The 26,233-nt window shown below is 36.1% G+C and overlaps 1 protein-coding gene across 1 annotated transcript in view; it reads left to right on the forward strand.

Moving 5' to 3' along the window:
* The window catches only part of USP15 (ubiquitin specific peptidase 15), a 103,249-nt gene that overhangs the window by 44,973 nt on the left and 32,043 nt on the right, over positions 1-26,233 (forward strand). Inside the window, exons 4-8 of the mRNA XM_009281118.1 lie at positions 3,743-3,870; positions 8,487-8,617; positions 11,298-11,424; positions 16,512-16,657; positions 19,190-19,251. Coding sequence (XP_009279393.1) covers positions 3,743-3,870; positions 8,487-8,617; positions 11,298-11,424; positions 16,512-16,657; positions 19,190-19,251 — 594 coding nt within the window. The remainder of the gene's footprint in view (positions 1-3,742; positions 3,871-8,486; positions 8,618-11,297; positions 11,425-16,511; positions 16,658-19,189; positions 19,252-26,233) is intronic.

The following is a 26,233-nucleotide window of genomic DNA, read 5'->3' on the forward strand; positions in this document are numbered from 1 at the left end:
TCTTCCAGAAAACGGAAAATAACACTTATTTAATTGCAACAGTTAGTTATTGTTTGGTGAAAAATTGTTTGTAGAGATCTGATTTTTCTTTCTTAATTTTCAAGTGGACTATCTTTGTGGTGTTCACTGAATTCTGAAACTCTTACTCATGTGATCTTTAAATTAAATAGACTAAATTACCTATTGCAGGCTTCTGTCTGCTGTATTCTCTTCCCCCCTCCCATTTCTGGGTAATAGATGAATGTGGCATACCTTGGGCATGAATTGGATAGAGAATCTGTTAGAGAAAACACTTTAAAACCTTTCTGCATTCACTGTTGAGTCTCTACTTCCAAAAGCATTCTTGCCTTCATTGAACCAGATCATATCTGAAGACATCTGCATCTGACTATTGGTTGTAGAAAAGGAAGCACATGTTATCTCTGTAAAATGTAAACATAATTTGTTCAAGTTTTTTCTCTCCTTCTATTGCAGTATTGCTTAAGAGGCCTTTATGATAGTAAAAATACAATTGAAAGCTTCTAGTAACAAACATACCAAATATTTTAAAGCATACTGGGGAGCTATGATGATGTTGCTTCACTTCCTCTATCTATTGCATGATGGCAAACACGGTGTTTTGAAGGGACTTTGCAAGTTTTAAAGTTTATATCTTTGCTTTCATCTGATACTTAAAAAAATAGTCATGCCTTTTTTGTTAATGGAATGCTTGTTTTAAAGAAATAATAATGCCAAATTTGAAATTACATGTGGATAGTAACATTATATGCCTGTTTTCACAAACTGGTCATTTTTGATAGTTGAACTTGTTTCTCATTTAATTTCACAACAGTTTGAGGTTTGTGGTGTTATAGGTTTTGCTGCAGTGATCATTAAATCTGCTACTGTGTTAGGAAAACCTGAAAAGTTCAGTTCAGAAAAGGCTTTTACATAAGACAGTAAGGCTTTACTTGGATACTTTCTTGTGTTGCAAAATGAGGTTTTCTGTACATAAAGATCTGAATTATTTTGAGAAGCTCATTGCTTTGTTAGGTAGTTCTTATAACTTCACTGAACAGCATAGACCATGGAAAGTGGTCGAGAAATCAGTGTATTCTAACTGAATGAGTTTGATTTTTGAAATGTGAAATGTGTGCGGGCCTGGAATGTACTCAGATTTGAACTAGATAAGTTTTACCTTTTTTTCAGCATTAACAAAGTTTAAATCTGTTTATATTTGTAATAGCCTGCATTTTTATCTTTTTACTGTGTTTTATCCCAAATTTCACCATCTTTAATGCAGCTTAGCTTTGTCCAATCTTGTTTCCTCTTACATTCTAAACATGCTCTAAACAAAACATGTCAAGGGAATTCTGCCACAAAACTGAAATAATCAGTGCTGGGCCAGGCTACTTTAGAATGATTCAAACATGAATGATTAACATCGTAGTGATGTTAACTATCTCATGTTTCTGGAATAGGACTTCAACCATGCTGTTTCATTACTGATTTGGTGGGATGCATTGTGCCCAAAACACCCTGTTAAGTCACTGTCTGTTTCTGAGTTTAGTAAGAGTGGAAAGGGGCATTTTTGCAGCAAAATACTTTTCATATACATTTCCTTAATAGTGTTTAAAATTAAACTTTTTTTCTATATAGTTTTGGTTCAAAAAGTGGTTTGAGGCTGTTTTCTGACTGCTTTATTAAGTATTTAAAATTTCAGAAAGAAGTTGTGTGTTGCAAGTTCAAGGACAAAGTTCTGTACAGAACAATTGCAGAAGAGAGAGCAACTCATAGTAGTTGATGATTCTTGAGCACTAGTAACAGGTTGTGATAGTAGAATAGATAAAAGACCAACTGTTACACTGTGAGATGGTAAAGGTACATGCTCCAGAGTACAGCTGGCATTGGTGCAGTGAGGGAGAAATTTGGTCCCTAACCAAAGTTCTTACACTGGCAGAACTATGTCTATAGTAGTTAAGACACAGCTCTGCCTTTGCTATTTATGTTTGCATAGAGTAGTTACAAGCTAAGGCTAGGAGTAATTTGTTCACAGACTCATTATTACTGTTGATGTAATCATATTTTGAATCAAGACTGTTTACCATGTGAATTAGGATGCTGTTGTCATAGATGTTGTAAAGTTGCCTTTGAGACCTTAGTCTTTGATGCTTTTGAAGGAATGTAGGGGAAGTAAGCATCCAAAAGCCTGTGATGATCTTATGTATAGCTTTCTAATGCCTTCTGCCTCTTACTTTCTAAAAGACTTTTACCTATAGATTCACACACTTAAGAGTACATTCTGCAGAAACTGAAAAATTGAGGGTTATTGAGAAAAGAATCTAAGTTGACTACAAAGGATCCCACTTACTGAGTACTACTCAGTAGTAAATCCTTCTTTACCAGAAGTTTGCTAGCAGTACTTCTGGAGGCTGACTCCAGGCTTGATCTCTGTGTAACAGAGAAAAACTGGACTTCAGAAGAAGAAATAAGTCAAGACTTAAGTATCTTAGGTTTGTTAATTCTTATTGTAGTTACATCATTTAGAAGCACAAATTTAAGGCCCTGCTGATGTATTTTTTTTAAACCTATTCAGTAAAATGAATAGTTAAGCAATGTTTCTGTACTTCTTTGGTTATAAGAGTTGTGGGTGCTAATGTTTTTGTTCTGTGTTTTTCCATGGTGTTAATGGGTAACTCCTACAGAATGATTGCCTAATAAAGCTATATGTATTAGCAGACTAGTATTTGAATCACCAGGAAGTTTTGAGATCTCTTAAAGGTTCAATAGCATATTATTGGTATGCTACAAGTAAGAGTTCGGTAGTCAAATACTGGAGGAAAGAATGAGGATTACCTATGATTTTTAGTTTGACCTAGCATTTCATCCTGACAGTGATATTCTGACATGTACTAGGGTAGTAGCAAAAGGGTTGGGACAGACCGGACAGAAGGTGATGGATACTTTTAGGAAAGAGAAATAATGAAGATGGTGTCTTTTTAAAAAATATATATAATAAAATAAAATCTGAGGATCATTGAAGAAATTTGGTATCTTAAAGAAATTCTGGACAAAAGAATATAAAATGTAGGTATCACTGGACTTCACAAAAGCCAGACTGGCAACAGTTTAATCTGTGTAGAAATACTGTGGAGCTGGGTTTATATGGAAGTGTGAAGTTGATAATTATATGTAGGAGGAACATCTAGTACTGCCTCAAAAGCAGAACATTTACTGTATGTGTTGATGCTGACGCAGAGGAAGAAAACACTTAGACTCTCTGGTTCTTGACAGGACAGCAGAGTTCTAAAGTTTTTCAACTTGCATATGAATGTTATAAATAAAACTCCAGCAGGAAAAAATATTTTACTAAAAGTTCTCTCTCATTTTTTAAAGGGCTGTCTAATTACAAAGATTTAACTTGAATCTCCTGAATTCACAAATTGAGAACTGGAATTAAAGCTGATGATATTTCATGCTGAAAAGGGAAATGTTTTTTGAACTTGCCATTCTTCAACTTCTGATGTGCTGTATTGGCAGTCTTGCAAAACTGTACTTGCCCACTGTGATTAGTGGGATCTTTAATTGCCTACAATTAAAGTCCTTGTTGGTAGGAGGTGCTGATAATGGTTAGCAGACCAGACAGAAAAACATTCTCCATTTTGCAAGGCTGATGAATACGAGTGCGTTGACATGAATTAATTGGTATTGTAGGAAGTAGTAGCATGCCAATAATTAACTTGTATGTCTTCTTCCATTTAAGGTATCTAGTGGATAGTCGCTGGTTCAAACAATGGAAAAAATACGTTGGTTTTGACAGCTGGGACAAATACCAGATGGGAGATCAGAATGTGTACCCTGGTCCTATTGATAATTCTGGACTTCTCAAAGGTAACTGCTTCTGATTGTGTAATAAGCCAATACTAACATTTAGTGCAAATTTGTCACAGATTGTTCATCTTTTGTAGTTGATAGTGTAAATGAATCTCAGCATATATCAAGGTGAAACTGTTTTGTTTGTTTGTTTTCACACCTTGACAAGGGAACTAGAATAGATTTCCCTAACAAATTACAATTTTATAAATAAAATTATTGGAACTACTTTGCAATGGTAACAGAATGTTTAATAATGTACAAATTACTGGTTTATAATGGTATTTTGGGATACCTTGAGAGTTGAAATTTAGTCAAGTTGACAAATAGCTAGCCTGAGTTCACTAAGATTTTTTTAGCTTAACTAAATTGGTTGATTTAAAATAACGTTTTTAAGTTGAACTCTAAAATTTCTTTTTGTAAATGAGCCCCAAGCCCTTACTTTGATTCTGGAACAATTGAAGAAGAGGTATTATGCAGTTCAGTGATAATATAAAGTGGTGCAAAATGATAAAGCATAATTTCCTCATTTTTTATGGTCTTCTAAGTATGGTTAAACTCTGTCACTGTTATAATTACTCAGGTCTGACTGACTTTTGCTGAACTGTAGTCAGATTTGTGGACACAGGTCTCAGAATACTTTCCCAGATATTTTAATCTTTAGGTCAAGTTCTATATTTAATGTCTGGTATTGAAATACCACTAGAGCCATTAATATTTAATCTGCAAAATCTAGTGGATGCAAAATCTAGTGGGTACAAAATCTAGCAGATAATTGGTTTCCTTCTTTGCAGTTACAGGTAATGTAATAGTACTACATAATTTGTTTGCACATAGTAATACAAATTTTTACAACTTCATGGGGTTTATGATGAACTCTGACTTCATTCAAAACTTCTCAACTGTAATTAATATCTCATTATTTTACAAGTTAAATGTTAAAGATGATTGCCTCTTTCATAGGACTTGTCATACCATGTTGAACTAGTTGTCAGCGTGAGTGAGTGTGTGTGTGTCTCAGTGACTAGTATTAGTGCCTTTGAAGAAGGTGCTGTATTGTCATATGCACCTATATGTTCTCTTCCATCCACAAACTTAAAGGTCTTTTTGCTCCAGGTGAGTGATATGTTTTGTTTTCTGAAGTGTGAGGATCTAGATCTTTCGTACATTCTTGTAGTAAATCTTGCAGTGAGGCAGGCATGTTCAGGTGATACTTTTCAGTTGAAATCAGATGTAGCGAGATCTTTTTATCCTCAGTGAGGCAGCATCATCTTATTCTCTCTTCTGTGTCTACCCGCCTTAAAAAAAAAAAAGGTGATTTCTAGATGTGCAAAGCACTGTGTTAGTTGATCTGTATTACTTATAACTTAATCTACATACATGTTCAGATTATGTTTGAAGTTACTGTGGCTATGAAGCCTATATTAGGGTTAGCTGTCCAAATCTAAAGTCATGTTAGCCATTTTGCTGAAAGCTCCTGAAAACCTGTATTCTATTGTTTTGACGCTGCCAATGTCCCTTTCAAAGTAAACACAGCATCAGGGTTTATGAACTTCACTTTTTGCTCATTGATGGTTCTAAAACTATGGCTCTGCTTTGGCAGTGATAGCATGCACCCAATTACCATCTGACATCTACTGTTCCTGTGTGAAGGCAGTTTTAAAATTAAGGGCATTAGTGCTCAGCAAATAGTAGCTGTCTCCTTCACCTGCTGCAAAGCAGCGATCCTCTGTACTAGGTTTCCTATGTAGCACAAATTGAACCTGAAAATACTTGGGTTTTAATTCTGTCTTTGGCACGTAGTATGCACTAGTTGCTCTCATACTGCTCTCCTTAAGTGTTAAGTCTCAAAATTTGCATCTGATTTAAAGAATAAAATAATCTAAAATGGGCATGCTTTCTAGATATTCTGCAGTGTAATGCAGTGATAAAGAGAAAGACTGATTCCAGGTAACTGAAGCAGTATATTGTGCTTATATGACTTAAATGCTGCTCCCTTATTTCCAGAACATTTGGATGAAGTGAGAGCAGTGAAATGTAACAGGTAGAGATTTCAGTTAATCTCAACATATGCAAAAAATGTTGTTGAATGTAATGGCATGCACACTTGCCGTCTTCAAGAGATATATAGTCAACTTTAGATTAGCAAGGCAAGCACAAGGAAGTCATTTAGAATAGCTGATTGTTCATCATAGAAAACAGTGTTGCATATGAGAACAATATCAGATCAGTGCAGAAATACAGTATGAACCTTTTAAAGACATACATGGACCTGAAGATGTGTTTGTGGATTTCTCCCCACACTTTACTCCCAGTTATAACGGAACCACCATATGCATAGTGTTGAGTGGGCCAAGTAAGACTTGATAGTGTGAGTCGTGAATTATTTCAGCAAACGTTTCTTGTATGTAGCTCTTGAATATAGATTTTTTTCCTAATCAGTCAAGACAGTTTTAAACCAAAATTTGACTCTTGAAAATTGTTACTTTTACAGCTAGGATGAAACAACCTGAGGGGAAAAAAGGAAAGTACCTTTTAAACAGGTGCATTGATTGAAGTCTCATTTATTAGGTCACTAATTATATTTATCACCATGAAGACTTGAACTCTTATTTACCTGTATGTTCACTGAGATGTTCATGTGAAGTTCCATTTTACTTTTTGCTTGAGAAGTGTATGTACTATGGCTCCCAAAGTGGAATCCAAAGTCTGAGGTTTTCTTCCACTTTCCTTTGCTGCCTTCTGTGTTGTTCTTGTGGTTTTTTCTTGCTAAAATCGCAACAAATACTTTGGCTATTTCTGAACTTGATTATCCCCTCTTTCTAAAATAACTTCATAATTCTAATACTTACCTGGCTTTATTTTGGGGTTTTTGTTGTTTAGCTCTTCCTACTAAGTCATTTACGATTTTTATCGGAGAAAATGCATGGAAACCATATTGTACCTTCTTGACTGCATGAAGTCATCTCTAAACTGCACAGATTGCATATTACGGAAACAGTATCTTTGCCATCTCTGAGCAGCTAATGGTAATAGCAACTATTGCACACTTAAAATACATGAACTGAGAACAATATGCATCTCCCACGTTTTGCTCACACATCAAGGTACTTAGCTGGAGAAGGAAAGAGGGAGTCAGCACCAGTGATAAGATAATAGGAGCAGAAGAAATCTGTGCAACCTTCTTTGTCCATTTTTTCACATTTAGGTGATTAAAGGAAAAAGCATTGCTTTTTTCCCATATTTTCCCTTAAAATCACAAACCCTTTAAACCAAGTGAAGGTGTAGCAAGCGCAGGTAGAGTAGGGAGATCTCTAGAGTCTCAGTAAGATGAATCTTGTTTACTCTTCCCACCAGGAAGTGAACACATCTCTTGAATGTCCTCAGTAGCGTTGCCCTCCTACAGAAAAGGTCATGCTGAAACATGTTTTGTTAAATTCTTATACAGAAAAAAAAATTTTTGAATAGTTGTTATTATTAAAGGACCTTTAATTTTTAAGTGTGCCTTTTTTAATGCTCAGGATATTTTTTTTTTTCACTTGAAGTCACATTATGCTGTGTTTGTTCAATCTGTACAAAGGAGAAAAAAGGGAAGTATAGAAATATGATCAAATGAGAGGACCTTAATGCTTTTCATATGCGCATAGCACACACTTATTTTTGTCCTTGCAGAAAAATGAAGGTAACAGTATTCATTTTGTTTAGAAGTAGTACTTAAAAAAAAAAAAAAAACAAAGAGTAAATAGACTGTATATTTATTACAGTCTATTTATTCTTTATACATAGTCTATTTGTTTTCATACTTCATTAAGTTTGTCATCCTGATTCATTCTTTGGAGCTGAATGTGTGGGTCTCCCTGTTTGATCACCCTCTGTACAGAGGGATGTTTGCTGGCCTGTAGTTGGGTACTTCCAAATGGAAGGACAGCTGCCCTAATTGTCTGAGGCTCACAGCGGCTCAGATCTGGAGTCACCTCTTACACATATAGGATAGCTGCTGTCTTACCACTGTAATAAGGGTTGAACTGAAGCTAAAAGCATGCTACTTATGTGAAGAGGTTGCCATGTAGCACTTGAAAGAAGTACAGTATCTCGCTGTCCCTGTGAAGAATTTTGTAGGGACTGTGTTTCCAGAGCACGTAGGATCCTTTAAGTAGCAGGGTTGTACCATGTTATTTTCCCAGTCTGACATGGAGTGAATGACTTCGAACTTTGTCTTGAATCTACTGTAACTACCCATTCCTGCATTTTCCAGTGAAGGAGCAACTATAGCATGAAATGGAAGTATCCATGGTGATGTGGGAATATGTGCAAAGTGGGTGGAGAAATGGATTGGTTTCTCTGAAGGCTATGGTGGCGTGTGATAACAAGTTAGGTGCTTATGATTGCATGAGGATATGGAGTTGTCACTTGAGTTCTTGAATGTAGGAATACTACCTGTAATAGGTGTGCTATGCATGAACTGGATAGCTTGCCTAAATAGTTTCAGAAGAGTTTTGCTTTGAACACCGTAATACTGATAACATAACTGTGACTCAGAAAATATTTTGTTTGCTATTTATATGAAAAATGTTACATTCAAAACTCAAGTAACAGAATGACAGTATTCAAGTAAAAATGTCTTTCTCTTATAGATGGTGATTCTCAGTCTCTCAAAGAACATCTCATTGATGAGCTGGACTACATCCTTTTGCCGACTGAAGGCTGGAATAGGCTAGTTAGCTGGTACACACTGATGGAAGGTCAAGAGCCAATAGCACGCAAGGTACTCTTAAATTACCTACTGGGATGAATATGATTCAGATATAGTCCTGCAAATATGCAGGAGTTGCACAGGAATTTATTAAGAGAATTGTAAGTCCTGGCCTATGATAATCGTATAGACAACTCCTGCTTTAGTTGCTTATAGCTATCTAATTTTTATTCAGATTTTAGAGGCTTAAGTTTTTAATATTGGGAAATGAGGATGCAAAGAATATAATACTTTCTTTTTCTGGAAGTAAGCCCTCTAATGTTTCAAGAAGAACTTGCTTTAGAAGTTTGTAAGTCTATTAATGCAAATGATTTTGTAATTAAGTAAAAAAACCCAAAACTGTATTGACTATATTAGTGAAAAGCCTAGCTCTAATAATGTTAACACTGGCAGAGTAATTGGTCGTTCCTTTTCTGATAAACAGAGTCTTCTGTGTTCAGCAGCTTGCTAAGGGAGTTTTTTCTTTAAGCAAAAAGCTTACCTCAACACAAGTAGTAGTCCATGGTATGATGGATACTGTGGCCCTCCGTCAGTATAAGACACTTAAATTAACATCTTTGATGTTAATTTTTGTTTGTTCCAGCACATACCATCCTTATTATTAAGGTGATATGACATTTTACCAGTTTATTGATCATACAGTCTTTTTTATTTGTATTATTTCTTAAGATTTTCAGGTTAGTGATTACAGTTGCATCCTCACTGGACTGAATTACTTAAGTTTTAAAATACATTTTGGTATGTTTGCCATTTCTAAATTGATCATTAGGGCATATTCTTTCAGTTAAAGGGATCTTTATTTTAATTCCTGAAAAAATGCTGAAAGAATAGTATGACTAGAATATAGTTTGATATGACTTCTGTGTAATACAACTTTTTTCCCTCCTATGACATGAGTATGGTCTAACTACATGCATGCTGGCCACTTACTTGAAGTGCATTCCTTTCAAACAAATGCCAGATTTAGCTATAGAAGAAATTTTGCTTCTTCAAGATTCATTTGGTCAGCAACAGTAGTTTGTTGGGGTTTTTTTTTTAACATTCTCTTTAATAAAAGAGATCTTTTTTTTAAAGAGACATCCCTGGAATGTCTCTTTCTTTTTCTCTTAGTTCTGTAAGAGCTGAAATCCATTAAAATGGCTCTCCTTCTTTAAAGATATATCTGTTATCAACTTGTTACTGTTCTTCCTGAAGATGGATTTCAGCAAACTGAATCCTCTTCCATCATCATGGTAAAGTAAAAGTTCTGTAATTTTTTCACTTTTCGGGGGAAAATGGAAGGAGAGAGAAAGGAAATTAGAGTAACTTGCCTTCTACTTGGAAGGAACTAACTGGAAAAATACATAGAGTGTAATGAGTGGCCAGGTAAACTGGCATAGCTTCATCATTTCTGCCAATACGAACAGTAGTTATCCTCTGAAATGCATATTCGGGTTCATAATTTTTCTTTCTGATGCTTTTGTCATTTGTTCATGATTCTTTCTCCTGTCTGCCTTAATGTTTTATCATAGAGGTGGGATGATACTTTCCTTTCATCCTCTTTGTTACATCAGCTTTTTTTCAAATGTGGATCCAAATTTTAAATTGATACAATGTTGTACTTGATCCATGTCAAATAACATTATGAATTTATGTAATAGGATGTGGTAATACTACCACTACAGTGTCAGTTTTATTCTCAAAAATGTCTTAGCCATACTGCATAGTTTTGTTTACTGCAACTATTTTGTTGTTACTCCAGTAGTTGAAAACCCGACTAAGCTGCTCAAATTAAGATGCATTTTTATTTAAATGTCATGGTTGGCAGTCATTAAAGCTAAGGCAAACTACTGAACAGCAATGAAATCATTTGTTAATTTTTTTTTTCCTATGGCACATGCATACAAGTTATATTTGTACAGCAGATAGCAGATCTCTCCTAGCAATTAGCTGGTGGCTTTTTTTTTTAACCGTATTTGTCAGATGTATCACATATCAGGCCGATGGTTATTTTTGGAACAGTCTACATGACTAAGTACTGCAGTTACACTTTGGAAGATCAAAGGGAAAAACATTTAAGAGGTGACCCTGAATATTTTTTTTCTACATTTTACTTTTATAAAAAAAATTCCTGTATACTTAACTGTTTTGTAATAGGTGTTACAAAAATGAACATACAATAAACAACTGTAATGAGTAGGTGAAATTTCAAATGAATGTATTCATTATCAGAATATAAGTGGAAGATTTGTAGGTTTTGTTTAAAAATATGATATCCAGATTTTATTTGTGTGTATTCTGTTTTTGATAAGTTTTCTTTAACTGTGAAAACTAGTTCTTCATGTTTTGAGGAAGTATCATACAATGAATGTATTTTGAAATAAAAATAACTTTTGGTGTTTTTTATCTTTTGAGCAAGTATCTTATCTTTTGGTTAAGTATACATATTTGTGATTTCCACTGTACTTAACACTTTGAAAGACAGGGTGGTGGTGTTATACATAGGTAAGACATCATCATCATGGCAAAAAACTTACTTTTTAGTTTACTGTATTTCTAAAAAGTTATAGGAGAATTTTAGTTCTAATTTTTGGCATTTATGAAGTGTCTTACATTCCCGAACTTCAGTTTCTGGAAGAGGTCTCAAAAATACTTTGAAGTGTGTATCTGAAAATGTATTTGGACTGATACCTGATCCCAATCTGTTTTTCAGGTCGTTGAACAGGGTATGTTTGTAAAGCACTGCAAAGTAGAAGTATATCTCACAGAATTAAAGCTTTGTGAAAATGGAAATATGAACAATGTTGTCACACGAAGATTTAGTAAAGCCGATACAATAGGTATGCACAACTATTCTTTTAAAATATATGCTTGTTACTTGTTTAAATAGTACTTGGTAGCAAGTTCTGAGTGAATACGTCTCTAGGTAAAATGATAGATATGTATTGTAACCAATAAAAAGGGTGGGGCTAGTCTTGTTTGGGTCAAAATTAAAAGTTAAACTCTTAGGAATAGTTAGGGTTTTTAATACAATTTAAAAAAAAGGTGCATTTTATTATCTAGGCATCTGTATTAACTCTAGAGGTTTGCACTTTCAGGAAGTGAACAGTGTGATGTTTTTCATTATCTTTATTGGATTCCATAGTACTTTTTCTTGGCTTTTGGTGTGTAAGAAATATATTTTTTCATGTGTTTCCATTCATGTCTTTCATTAGCCAACACTTTTTAGTCATACATATAAAGAGAAGAGTATATTACAAAGCACAAGAATGAACTGAATTTATAAATTAATGGCTAAAGGTGGCCTACAAAGGCAGTATTCTTTGGATTGTGAAGTGGCAGGCCAGGCACAATCTTTTACAGCAACTGAGTCCTGTATTGAATCTTTAACTTGTCTTTATTTGTAGTTATTTTGCCTGCTCTTTGAGCATGGTGTCATCGTTTGAAACCATATTTTGATAACATTTTTCTCTGAAAATAACAGTCAGAACACATGCAAAGATATTGCTGATCATATAAACTCAATTTTTGGTGTATTTGTGCATGTGTATCTGAGATAAAGAGCCTTTCAATCAGCTGTATTTGTGCAGTTAGTATTTTACTTTATGCCCTTGGCACTTTATGCCTGGTCATTACTCTTTGTTTACATTCTTTGACAACAATGTAGTTTTTTGCTACCCTTTAATTCTTTGCAGATTGCTTTCTTTAAAAGCAGAATCATTTTACTTCGCTAAATTTAATCTTTAAGTTAAACAAGTAATCATCTGCTTGTATTAGAATAAAAACTTAAAAATTATCAAATTTGTCCTTGAAACAAGGCTTCAGTGTTGTATGTTAATTGGCCTTTTTGAGATCTGGTTTCACCTGGGGAGATGTGCTTCATTATTTTCTAAGCAAACCCAGAAACTTAGAAAACACAATTTAACATTATTCTTCCCTGAGGACCAAATACAAGCTATTTTACTTCTATACTGAATTTAATTGTATCATTGGAATTATAGGTAATAGATGAATTTCTGATATTTACTTTCTGTAATTAGAAGCAGGGCATTTTGGAACTACTTACTTGGAGGTGTATTCATTTTTTCTTAGCAGAGAGAGAATTACAATTATGAGAAGATTGTCATAAAGGATAATGAGAATCAGTCAGGCTCACTGGCAACCCCTTTCCAGACACTGGCCTTACTTGCTTTCCCGAGATGTGGATGACATGCTCTTGGAAGCCTTAAAAACATGCCCTTTCTGAAGCTGAAGCTTCTTACACAGAGTACCAAGCAGGGCCACCCTAGCCAGGACATCCAAAAGAGTTTGTATCTTAGAAGAAGTGCTAGAAAAGTTAAAACCATCTTTAAGAGTGAAAAAATTACTGATCCCTGAGGTTTTTCTCGTATCATCCATTAATAAGATGGTGATTACTTTTTTCCCTGTCCTTACCTTAAGTATATTTAAGGTAGTTCTGAAATTCATCAAATATATAGCAGAGATGCTCATTATATTATCAATAAATAATATGCAAGAGGAATCTCACAGAATCTTGATTATTTTTCACCCTTCCTCGTGTATGCCAGTAAGGGATGCATTTTCATTATGATTGCAGAAGACCTGTAGTACAAAAGAGTCAATATCAGCCCCACTGAAGTGAGTGGACATTAAGGTACTATGGTCTTTTCAAGAAATTTTAATTTTTCTATGCGCCATCATTGATTATATTATTTACTGCCTTCAAAAGATCAGTACAAGACCTTCCTTAATTCACATGAACAGAGAAAGTTTTGGAGCACCTTAAATACTCTAAGCACAATATAATATTCACCTACCAGTCTTCAAATCTGTGTTATTCCTGGAATACCTTTGCTTTTCCACTCAAATAGAAACTAAGCTAAGCTGTATGTCAGTAAGTTAGTACAAGGTAGGAAAAAATAATTATAAAGGGCAGACCTAATAATGACAGTCATTTTCTTGGGGTGGTACTTGACATATCTAATGTGTTCCTTTGGCCCTTCATGGGAATCTCCTACAATTGAGGACTCTCGCCTTGGAGGCAGAGCATATTAACTTTGAGACTGATTATTGACTATCTCTTTTGCAGGGGGTGGGGATGGGTTTTTAACTCAAAAAAGAAGATGAGCTAGACAACAGATGTAGTTCAGGCAGCATTTCAGTCTAGTTATTGTTGCTGATCCTAGAGAGCATCAGGGCTTCTGAGTGAAAATGAGTTAATGATCAATTCAGGAGTCTTAATCATATGAAAGTATGATAAAACTAAGTCATCAGCTAATGCGTAGGCCTTTCCTACCTTTATTCAAGAGTTTTACAAACCACAAAATGACAGAAAGACTGTCTGTAGCCTCTGTTATGGATGAATAGGAGTCAGGTTGTATCTGCAATGCCATAAAACAATTCCAAAACTGAGCTGATAAACTTTGTAGAAGATTACAACAGTGGCTCTGCATCTAATGGACTTTTGGACTTTTGCTAGTAAATTATCTTGGCAAATGGCTTTGATTCATCTTTCCCTTTAATTTGCTGCAGAATACAAGAATGTAAAACTTGCCACCCTTGAGGACAATTTATTCTGGGATCTGTGACTAGCCTTTCCCTTCTTTAGGAAGCTGGGATTACTGTTTCATAGTGCAGGTTAACATTTTACTACAGTTTCCTTTAGCCAGTATTTGTGATAGCACTAGCCTTTAGGAGCCAGGGTGTACTTGTATTAGGACCCACTGAACTTCTCCAGCATCTCATCAAGAATTCCACGTAGTCTTGCAAAATAGTACTTAAATCATACAGCTGTTTTTTTGGAGGAGCTGTCTGATTTTAAAAGATATAGAATATATCCTGTATGGAATCCATAACCTTTAACTCTCAAATTGAACTATCTCAAAGTGTGGCTATATAGCTGATGGAGTGAGAGGCATCTTTAAAGGGCAGTTCTTCCTGTCTCTTTTAGACATCATCCTAGTACTAATCATCTCATACATGGATGTGTATAACACTACTAGAGGAGAACCCCGTACACAATATGCCTCAGACCATACCTGTTTGAATGTAATGTTTTCATTTATACTGAACAGGCACTTTCACTTTAGATCATAAGCCAGCACTTCAGTGATACTTGCCTGGGGGGCGAGGGAAAGAATTATAAAGCGTGCATTGGTTACATTCATGGAAGTATGTAAAAGAACCTTAGTTTCACAGTCTCAAAATTAGCATAATAGTCAAGTGGAACATGCTCTTCCCAGAGTCTTGGACATAATGTGTAGTCATCTGATAGGATTGATGCTTCCAGTCTCGTAACAGTTCTGTCAGTGAAGCTGGAATATGTTAAAAATTAACATACTAAAAGTTAACTTAGTACTTGCAAAGAATATGAGCTGCAATGCTCAAATAATTAATTGTCATGGTATTAATAAGATAATGAAAAACTATCTTTTGTAAATTCTTCTTTTAATGAGTCATTGATATATCAATTATTTTTTTTGAGGATTGTTGCTGACTAGATTCATTCTTACATTCAAATATAGTTATTTGAAATCATTGGTTGAGAATTGATTCAGACAGTACATGACTTTTTTTTTTTTTAAAAAGTCAACAAATCAAGTAACAGCCTGTTGCCTTGTTTATAGCGCCTACCTTGCCTACATATCACCTCTATTACAGAAACAGATGATCCAGTCTAACACTTGCTTTCATACTAAAATGTGTGTTAACTAGTATAGAAGGAAATTGTATTCAGTTGCCTACAATATCCTCAAACATTATATTGGCCAGTTGTCATGCATTTCACAAGCCAATGGCTGGATTTTTACAAGGTACTTTTAAGCTTTAGGTCTCATTTTGACTTTTCATATTTGATTTAACATAGTGGAAGAGAAAATAATAATCTTAAGTAAAAGGGAGCGAGGGGAATGCTAGAGGAGCTGACACACTGCTGTTTTATCCTGAGACTTCGGGGGAATGTCTCTCAAAGAGCTTACAGTGCCCATGTTTATAATTGTGTTTTCAGTGATCATCAGGAATAAACTGTACATTTCTTGACTCCTGTTTTGTTTTCTGTATTAACTGCTATGAGACTTGGCTGCTGTGGGGCTTTATGAGTGTACTAATTAAAAAAAAACCCAAAAACAAGTGAGGTTGCTATGGTATAGCACTGTACCTATTAGTTCAAATTAAAGAACTCTTTAATAAACTCTACTTTTGCATAAGGAGGATGAATTTAATTATGAACTTCTTAAATTTCAGTTGTAGACAATAGTTACACTACCTTAAAATTACGTAACACTGATTATATTTCTGTCAGGTAGAGGAGGAACTGGTAGACCTTTTTATGTTAAATCTTTCAGGGACGTAAAATCTTTCATCATCCTTTTAAAATAAATTTATGCGCTTCAGTTTTACAGAGTAGTCTTTAATTTCTGCGAGTGTGTAAATTAAAATTTATGCATATATGTAGTGGTTAGTGCTAATTGCACTGGGATATGGGTAGTAGAAGCGTGAAAACCAAAAAGGGTTTGATTTAGGGAAAGGAACAGAATGACTTGCACTCCCTGCACCTGGTTTTGCTGCCAGTCTTGCTTCTAATCATTTCCTACCCACCCACACTTCTGTGTTACCACACTGAGAAATTAGTAGATGGGTACCTAGGTACCTCCTGTCATCTGTTAGTTATCAACTTGTCTTTATTTGATCTGCTTTGCTAAGAGATTCAGGAGGGAATAAAATAGTCCTCTGACTGTTTCCACTTTAAAGGCAAGCGAACTAGCAACTTCCAGCTTGTCCTACAACATGATGTAGTTGCATGGCTATTTCTACAGTTTCATTCATATTTTGAATATAAGAAAAGAGTAGGTGATTCTGATGCTTTGTTCGGCCTTATACTGTTTGTGTAGTGAAATGCTAAACTTGTGTTCTCTCCCTTTCAAAACAGATACAATTGAAAAAGAGATAAGAAAAATCTTCAATATTCCAGGTGAAAAAGAGACCAGATTGTGGAACAAATACATGAGTAATACTTTTGAACCTTTGAATAAACCAGACAGTACCATACAGGATGCTGGTTTATACCAGGAAAAGGTACAGTGTAATATTATTTCTTTTTTTAATACGTTTATTTTTTTGCTCATGAAAATGTAGCTGTACCCAATGAATTTTCCTTCTTTTTAAACGAAAATTGCCTCCTAATAGATTGTGTTAGGGATAGGGGATTTTATAAACAAGTCCATAAAAATAAAAGTAGTCTTTGACTGTATTTTCAGGATTAAAGATGAGTTTAACTCTCCTGGTGAATTAAAAGTAAATGAACGTAATGTTGCTAACTTGAATTTTGTAAAACCTGAAATAAAAAAATATTCCTAGGATCTGGGATATGTTCCTATAATGAAACCCAAAATTTGAAGAACCTTTTAGGTACTCTAAAAGAATAATGTCTTCCACTCAAATTCCACTGTCCAGATTTCAGAAAGAAATTAAGAAAAAATGAAAATATTTCAGATAAGAACTATAGAGGCAAAAAAGAGCTTGAAAACCTGCTTTAGCGTGAGACTATATCATCACTTCAAAATCCCTTTATGGGAGGATTTCTTACAAGAGAATTTTTTTACCTTTCCAGATGAATATAAAGAACAAATATCGGATGTTAAAGCTACACAAATACAAATGTGAACTGATTGAACAATTTCATCATTAGAATAACTTTTCAGATTATTACATTGATTCTTTAGTCTTCAAATAGTTGGATGTTTTTTCAACAGCTGTAGTTCATGCTGTCATGCTACAAATATGAATGGATGAAACTTTATGGCAGTAATTGTAGGCAAGATTATATTAAAGTATTTCCTTTTGCCTTGAAATACTTGACTCTAACTTACTTACCAGCAGTATTTATGCTGTGCTTCAGATTTCTTTTATGGCATGGAAGGTAAGTAATCAGTGCACCAAAATAACAGCTTGAACTATTGTGCCCTTTAGCTTCATGCTGCACGCACTTAAACCCTCACACAGGTAATTTTAACAATGCAGAAGTCCTGCTGGAAGAGCCCACATCTCCCATAAAAGATTTGCGTCAAAGATGTAACTTGCAAATTGCCTCTGTCCCAGTGAAACATTAACTATGAAGCAAGCATGTTCTAATGTAGCCATAAAAAGATCTCTAGGTGACATCTGTACTTTCAGCAAAACAAATATTGTTCAAAACTGAGTTTAACCATGGTTTCTGAAAATGCTAAATGTCATAGTGGACCATGTGTGTTTGGTCAGTTGCACTTGCTGACACACAAGGTTGTTATTTTTCTTGCTGAGCCTCCTAATCTAATAATAGTTATTCTGACTATTACAGTCTGTCTAACCTAATAGTTATTTTTTAGTGTGTAATTCTAATCTATGTATGTGATTGAGTAAATTAATGTTTTGAATTTATTAGTTGGTTTCTGAAGTGAACCTTTAGGGGTTCCATTGAACTTTTAAGTCTAAGTCTTCCTTTTATTTAGTAGTCTCTGTGAGCCAATGGAAGGAAATATGGCAGAACATGTCTTACAGCATTCATGACCAAAGATAGCAGGCTACTCTTTTCCAGATAGAAAGCTGGTCATGATAGAAAGCTAGTTTTCAATGTCATGTCTTAGCGTATTCAGACTGAAAATGTGACTACGTTTTCAAGTGGCAGCATGACTTATGTATAAGGTTTTGAGCATAAGTACATATGTGAATGTATGTCACTGTGTAGACACATACTGCTATAGCATGGCAGTTAATTATCATCCTGAAACATCAGTGTACAGTTACGCAGAATTAGTTGCATTGGAAATTAAGAGCTAGATTCAGTTTAAATATTGGAGTCTAGTTGCCATTTCAAATGGTCTGGCTATCCCAGCTGTCAATCCAGAAAGGCATGAGCTTTTTGTAGATCCTGTGTCATATCTGCCAGCCTAGGGCAGATATCTCAAATACCCAAAGGCGTTTCAAATGGCACTTGATGCCTGTGTTTAGGACTGAGTGTTCTGTACTCCCTTTTGTACCAATGACAACTTGAATGAAATTAATTTCATTAGCCGACTGTCCCATTGGAAAATGAATATTAGATGAATGCTTTTGCAAAAAAATTACAGGAGTAACCAAACAGGTATGATTTTAAGGCTATCAAGGCAGAAAATAGTTTGGTTTGTTGGTTGTTTTTGTTTTTTTTTTTCCTACCGATCTGTGTTGTGTGTGAGGCAAAATTCCTTCAGGAATATCCCTTCTTTAACAGGGCTGTTGTATAGACATGTGATTTCTATAGATTCATGGATGCTGCTTAGACATTACAGGTCGTCTTCTGACCTCTTTGAGAGGTAAGGTCTCACCATTTTATCCATGGATTGTTGAGGCACAGAAATACTAAGTGGCTTGCCCAAAGTTGCACAAATTAAGATGTGAGGAGAAAATAGTGAACAGAGCAAGAGGAAGGTGCAGTGTAATTGAATGGAATATTCTTGAACCTCAGGGAATAGTAACTTAAACATCAGTCTTTTCCATCTCAATCACGTCAGCAAATCCATTAAAAAAGATTGGAACAGAAAGCAGTCTAGTGATATTTTTATTTCAGTTTTCTTATTACGCTTTTTGTCGTAGGTACTGGTGATAGAACAGAAGAATGAGGATGGAACATGGCCAAGAGGTCCTTCAACTCCTAAGTAAGTTGTGAATTTTAAGTCATGTTATTCACTATAACTTAACTATTTTAATGTTACTTGCTTTAAAAAAAAAAAACCCTGTTTTTTGAAGTGGCAATTTATTTTGAAAATTGGCCTTCAGATGTTTTAGCTGAAAATATACCGAATAGTGTATTTGTTGTAAGTGCTGCACGTTGTAGAACATGACATAATAATGGTGAATTCCTGCATATACATTGCTTAATTTTGTTGATTTCAGCCAGTGATATACGTTATGCTGCTTAAAAATAGGAAAAAAACCCAAAAAAACATAGTAGAAAACTGTAAAACTTCGCTTATTTTATTTAGATTTCTGTTTCAAAGCATAGCGTATCTGTTAGGTGAACATAGATACATGTGTTTTATCAGTATTTTTCTTATATTTAAATGTTTTCATGGATAGCTTGTCCTTTTGTCTCCAGAGCACAATATTTACACATAAACATTATTTAAATTGCAGTCTACATTACCAGCATGTTGCTTTTGTTCTGTGTTGGGCTGTCACCAATTAAGAGAGTACGATGTTCTTTTTCTTTTCTGTTCTTCCTGCTGCCATTATCAACAGCATCTTGATAATGGCAATTGAGTGGAAAGACTTGAGTGTGGTTTTTCTCATTTAGATGGATAAACTTTTTTTAATATTGCTTCCAGAATCTAAATCAGTTTCTGTCGGTTTTGAAGAACACTTTGAACTAGTTAATAGTAAACTAATGTGATCTCAGCCTTACAAATAGTTAACTGTGGTTTTTCCCTTTGTTGGCTGGTTCTTGAGCATATCTTTCATAAAAAGCTCTTTTAAGTTCCTTTTATTCCTTTTGATATTCTGCATTCAGGTAATTGAGGTTCATTGTTGTTTTAAAACATTTTCGTAGTATCATTGCTTATCATTTGAAGGACAGAGATTCTTTATCTGTGGTGTTTTATCTCAAGCACTTTTATTGGGATCACTAGCTTCTATTAAGTTGCTTAATGAAGTCTGAGTTCAATTTAAGCTTAGTATGAACAGTACAGTCTTGCTTAGCAAGACATTACGACACAAAGAATTGAGAATGTAGAGCAGCAGAAAGAATGGGATGCAAAATACTTGAAGTTTAATCTCTGACCTCAAAAAGCATCTAGTAGAAATGTAACTTCTGAGTCAAATTTTCGATATAGATTTTGAAGGTTAAAAGAATTTAGTTAACTCAGTGTCGTGGATTCTTTTGGAAGTTTTGGTAGAAGATATTCTTGGTGATGGTACCTGCTTTTATTCTGCCAAATTTCCATTCCACTTTTTGGAGGGCATTCAGGAGCAGTATATAAATTAAAGAATATCTCCTGGAAAATGTTTGATCTGGGGACGAGTAAAATGGTAATTGAGAATACTGGTGTCAGAGGAGGCTATAAGTAAACCAGCAAATGAGGATGAATAGTTTTAGTGTGAAGCTGGGGTATGTTTTTGAGGTTTGGCAGCTATCAGAAAGATTGATTGAAATTTGGTATTCAAATGCATTGTGATAGTGGAAGGTTTGCAAAATTCAGTGGATTCCAATGGAAACTGTCAACAAGCAGTAATGGGGACAGGTTTTTACATCTGTTTAAAACTTTATGAAACATCTAATAAAAGTTTAAAGGGGTAGAAAAATTAAACACTTGCTTTTGAGTCTTCTGTGTGGGATGCATTAGGAGTATGTTTGTCGTCAGAAATAGTATACCTCCAGATACCTTCCTACAGTCCTGTCATTGATGACACACTGGTCTCACACTGGTTTCTACTGAGACTACCTCTTTGTAGTGCTTGTTTTAGAAGAGTACAAATTGTAAACACAAATTCTGAGGCCAGGGAATAAAATGCCATATTTAGAAAGGTCAAAATGTAGAATATTGGAAAGTGTGAAAGACTTAAAAAGCTTGAAAAGGGCAGGATCATTTCAGAACATCAGCTAAGCTTTTCACAGAATTACAGAATAGTTGAGGTTGGAAGGCACCTCTGGAGATTGGCTAGTCCAATCCCCAGCTCAAAGAAGGGTCACCTAGAGCAGGTTGCTTGGGACTGTGTCCAGCCAGGTTTTGAGCATCTCCAAGGACGGAGGCTCCACAGACTCCCTGGAAAACCTATTCCAGTGTTTGATAACCCCCACTGTAAAACAAAATTTCTTATATTTAAATGGAATTGCCTGTGCTTCAGTTTGTGCCCATTGCCTCTTCTCCTTTCAGTGGGCACCACTGAGAAGACATTGGCTCAGTTTTCTTTACTCTCCCCCATCGGGTATTTCCACACGTTGATAAGGTCGCTCTGGAGCCTTCTCCAGGCTGAACAGTCCCAGCTCTCTCAGCCTCTCCACGTAGGCCAGATGCTGCAGTCCCTTGATCATCGTTGTGGCCCCTCACTGGACTTGCTCCAGTATATCCCTGTCTCTCTGGCACTGGGGAGCCCAGAAGCGAACCCAGCACTTCAGGGTTCACTCCTCCCTTGACCTGCTGGCAATACTCTTCTCAATGCAGCCCACAAGGTTGTTGGCCCAACATGACCCATTGCTGGCTCATGTTCAGCTTTTTGTCCCGCAGGACCCCAGGTGCTTCTCTGCCAAGCTGCTTTCCATCTGGTCACCTGCCCCCTCCCACCCCTCCAGTGTGTACTGGTGCCTGGGCTTATTCCTCCCCAGGTGCAGGCCTTTGCATTTCCTTTGATTGAACTTCATGAGGTTCCTGTTTGCCCATTTCTCCAGCCTGCTGAGGTCCCTCTGAATGGCAGCACAACCTATGTTGTGACAGTTGAAAATGAGAGATAGTAAGGTGTTCTGCACTTTTTCCGTGCCTCTTTCTTTTTAGCGGAAGCATAACAGCAATCCTTGTATTGACTGCTACTTTTGGCAATCTTTCTTTCTTCCTACTGCAGGTGATGAACACTGGCAGTTTTTAATGAGAAACATGTTAAAGGTGTGAGCATCTTTTTCTACTGTAAGAAAAGAACATACTTACTTTGAAAGTGGCCAAATTGGGACCTCAGCTCAGTATAGGAAGGAATACTTTGGAAAATGATAATTCTTTTTCTCTTAAAAGTATAATGAATCAGTACAAGTGAAAAGATCAATTATCATCCTAATTGTCTCTTCTTCTGAAGAAACTAGGAAGAAATTATTTCAAGTTTGAGATCCTTTTTATATAGGAGCAGAGACCCTGCTGTGCAACTTAGAATTTCAGCTCTATGTCCAAGCTTGTCAGTGTTTGGATTTCTTTTATGTGTACTGTTCTACTTCTGAATTTACTTAATTTTGAAAGTAATTGCAACATCCACTGTAAAATCCCCACTGAAGTTTAATGATATCTGCTATTGTCTTATATTTTAATGCTACTTAAAAGGTTTGTAGGTTGTTTTTTTTTGTCTGGGAGTATCTGAATGTGGTGTATGTTCTTAAAATGTGCACAGGGTCAGTCAGGCTTAGGAATAGCTGGATTTTTGGCTCTCTGAGAGGTTCTGTTTATATCTACTGTTTATATCAGCTACTGGGATGTTTGTTGCTCAGGAAGCTTGGCTACTGTGAAACTTTTCTAGGAAGCTCATAGTGACTTCTCCTGGAATGTCTTTACTGTCATCTGCTCCCAAAATAGATATTACTCCGCATTAATGGGCAGTTCTGCAGAAAATTTTGTTATACTAACTTTTCTGTGAATAAATATCTCCTCAGCGTCATACACGTGACAAACTCATCCAAACATGGTGATCCCCGTTGCTTGGTAGCTTAGTTGCTGCTGATCCCAGTCCTTGAATGAAGACTTGTGATCTGTGTGCAGACAACTTTTTTCATATCTGTATCCTCCTGTGGGAGATTATTCCACAGGCAGAAAAACAGCCAACCAACCAACCCTATTTGAATGGTTTATTATCATCAAGAGGATGTTTTAAACGAAGAGAGAAAAAAAAACCAAACAAACGAAGGTTGTAGTTCAAATAACTTAAGCAACTGTACTACAAAATGAGATTACTTGTGTTCAGGTAAAATTGTACAACAGTTAAAACCTTTCATCCAGTCTGTGATTATAAAACTTGAGACAAGGAGAAGGAAGGAGCTTAAGTTTTGAAGTTCCACGAATTACTGAATGAATAGCCAGGACAAGGTTTCTATTAGTTTTCTGTTAAGAAGTTGTTACCTGTTTACGTGCAAATATAAAAGCAAGTTAGAGAAACATACAAAGAAGCTATTAACTAGAAACTTCCTTCTAATTTTAGAAAACTATTGTTTGTTGTTTTCTTAGAAAACTTAATAAGTATTAAATCTATTGATCAATCGTATTCTTCAAAAATGCTTCTTATATGGTAAAAAACTAAGACGACTTAATTAATCTATCAATATACATTTGTGTGTATAATGAAAATAACAGATTTAATTCTGATCCCTTCACTGTGGAATAAATCATCCTAATCAAATAGCTGGCTATTTTGCATAATTTACAGATGGTCTGCTATTAACTTTAACAATTTTTGCATGTAAAAGGGAATGCATTAATATTTTTTTTACCATACAAAAATTTGAGACTGTAATAGTGAATGTTTTCTTACAATATTTGTCACATGGTAAGTTTTTTCATAATTTTTTTTTCTGGTTCAAAACTGTATGCCTTTTTGTCTTGGAAAAACACTAAAGGCTCTTACTTGATTCTTTTTTGTTTCTGAGCTGGATCCCATAATGTTTTTAAGAGGAAAAAAAAATTTGAATAAAAGATGCTTAGCTATTCTTTTTGAAAAAATTTAATGATTGTGTATCCAAGTGTTATAGGAAAAAATATCCATGAGTCTTCAAAAGAAAAACTGTGTTTGTCTACTGAAATGAAAAGTATCATCTTTAACCAAGAGATTTAAAAGCTGGGTTTTTTCCCTGAAGCAGTTGATGTGCAGACAGGTGTGCCTTTCTACTGACTTTGCTGTAAGAAAGACAATTGTGGAGAATAGAGCTAACTGGGGACTTACTCTGATGTCTTACACTGTAAAAGCAAGAGCTGTCAGAGCTTGTCTGCCCGTCAAGAGCTGGACTGCTGTTTGCTGATGCATAATAACTTGTTAGACTGTGGTAACCATGTGTCTGAGCCCCTGTGGGTAAACATCAAACATTGGTAATGTACAACAGACATTTTCAAGTTAGTTTAACAAACATGTTCATTAATATCAGTTAATGCAGGGTTGAGAAACTCTTAACAAATGCATGCCCTGAACATTAGAATTTGTTTTGATTGCTGAATGTTAAAATATCAACCTTTCATGCACACCCCCCAAAGAAGTATGATTAGCTGAACTAGTTAGTTTTTATAAGAAGAGAATAACCTAAACTGAAGTAGGTTAAACATACTAAAGCTTGCTTTAAAATACGAAATTGTATGTTAGCCTGATTATAACCACACCTTCACAGAATTGGAGTCCTTGAGGATAGAAGGACCTCTTGAGATAATCTCATCCAGTCCCACTACTCAAAGCAGGGGCAGCTGGAGCAGGTTGCCCAGGACAATGTCCAGGCACATTTTGAATATCTCCAAGGATGACAGCCACTCTGGTCAACCTGTTCCAGGTTTTGACCACCCTCACTGTAAAAAAAGTGACAGTTTATCACCTTTTTTTTTTGTGAACATCGTCCTATGTTCAGATGGAATTTCATTTATTTCAATTTATACCCATGGCCTTTTGTCCTTTCAGTAGGCACCACCGAGAAGGGTCTTGCTCCATCTCCTTCATTCCCTCCCATTGGGTATTTATACACATTGATAAGGTCGCTCTGGAGCCTTCTCTTCTCCAGGCTGAACAGTCCCAGCTCTCTCAGCCTCTCCAGTATATCCCTGTCTCTCTGGTAATGGGGAGCCCAGAAGTGAACTTGGCACTCCAGGGGTGCCAGTGCTGAGTGGAGGGGAAGGATCACCTCCCTTGACCTGCTGGCAATGCTTTTCCCAAAGCAGCCCACAAGGTTGTTGGCCCAAGGGCACATTGCTGGCTCATGTTCAGCTTTTTGTCCAGCAGGACCCCAGGTGCTTCTCTGCCAAGCTGCTTTCCATCTGGTCACCTGCCCCCTCCCACCCCTCCAGTGTGTACTGGTGCCTGGGCTTATTCCTCCCCAGGTGCAGGCCTTTGCATTTCCTTTGATTGAACTTCATGAGGTTCCTGTTTGCCCATTTCTCCAGCCTGCTGAGGTCCCTCTGAATGGCAGCACCCCCATCTGGTGTATCAGTCCCTCCTTCCAGATTTGTGTCCTCTCTAATCTTGCTGAGAGTGCACTCTGCCCCGATGTTCTGGTCATTAATAAAGATGTTAGAGAGTATAGGACCTAGTATTGACCCCTGGAGTATACCACTAGCGACTGGCCTCCAACTGGACTTTGTGCCACTGGTCAAAATCATCTGGGCCCAACCATTCAGCTGGTTTTCAGTCCATTTCACTGTACACCTATGTAACCCATGCTTCATCTGCTTGTCTATGAGGCTGTTACAGGAGACAGTGTCAAAAGGCTTACTGATGTTGAGATAAACAACATCCATTGCTCCCCCTTCATCTGCCAAGCTAGTAATTTCATCATAGGTGGCTATCAGGCTGGTTAAGCAACATTTCCATTTCATATATCCATGCGGACTAGTCCTTGTCACCTTCTTGTCCTTCATATGTCTGGAAGTGGTTTCCAGGATTAGTAGCTCCATCACCTTCTGTGGGATTGAGGTGAGGCGGACTAGCCTGTAGTTTTCCAGATCTGATCTCTTGCCCTCTTGAAGATATGAGTGCCATTTGCTCTCTTCCCATCTTGAGGAGCCTCTCCCAATAGCCAGGACCTTTCAAAAATAAATGAGTGCCATCACAGTAGAATCAACCAGCTCCCTTAGCAGTTGGTGCATCCTATCAGGCCCCATGGTCTTATGTATCTCCAGTGTGTTTAGGTGCCCCCTAACCTGATTGTCCTCCACTGAGGGCAAGTCAGCCTTGCTCCAAATTTTGGTTTCGGGGCGTGGGATT

This window comes from Aptenodytes forsteri, unplaced genomic scaffold (assembly GCF_000699145.1).
Source record: "Aptenodytes forsteri isolate BGI_AS27 unplaced genomic scaffold, ASM69914v1 Scaffold4, whole genome shotgun sequence".
NCBI classification, from domain to species: domain Eukaryota; kingdom Metazoa; phylum Chordata; class Aves; order Sphenisciformes; family Spheniscidae; genus Aptenodytes; species Aptenodytes forsteri.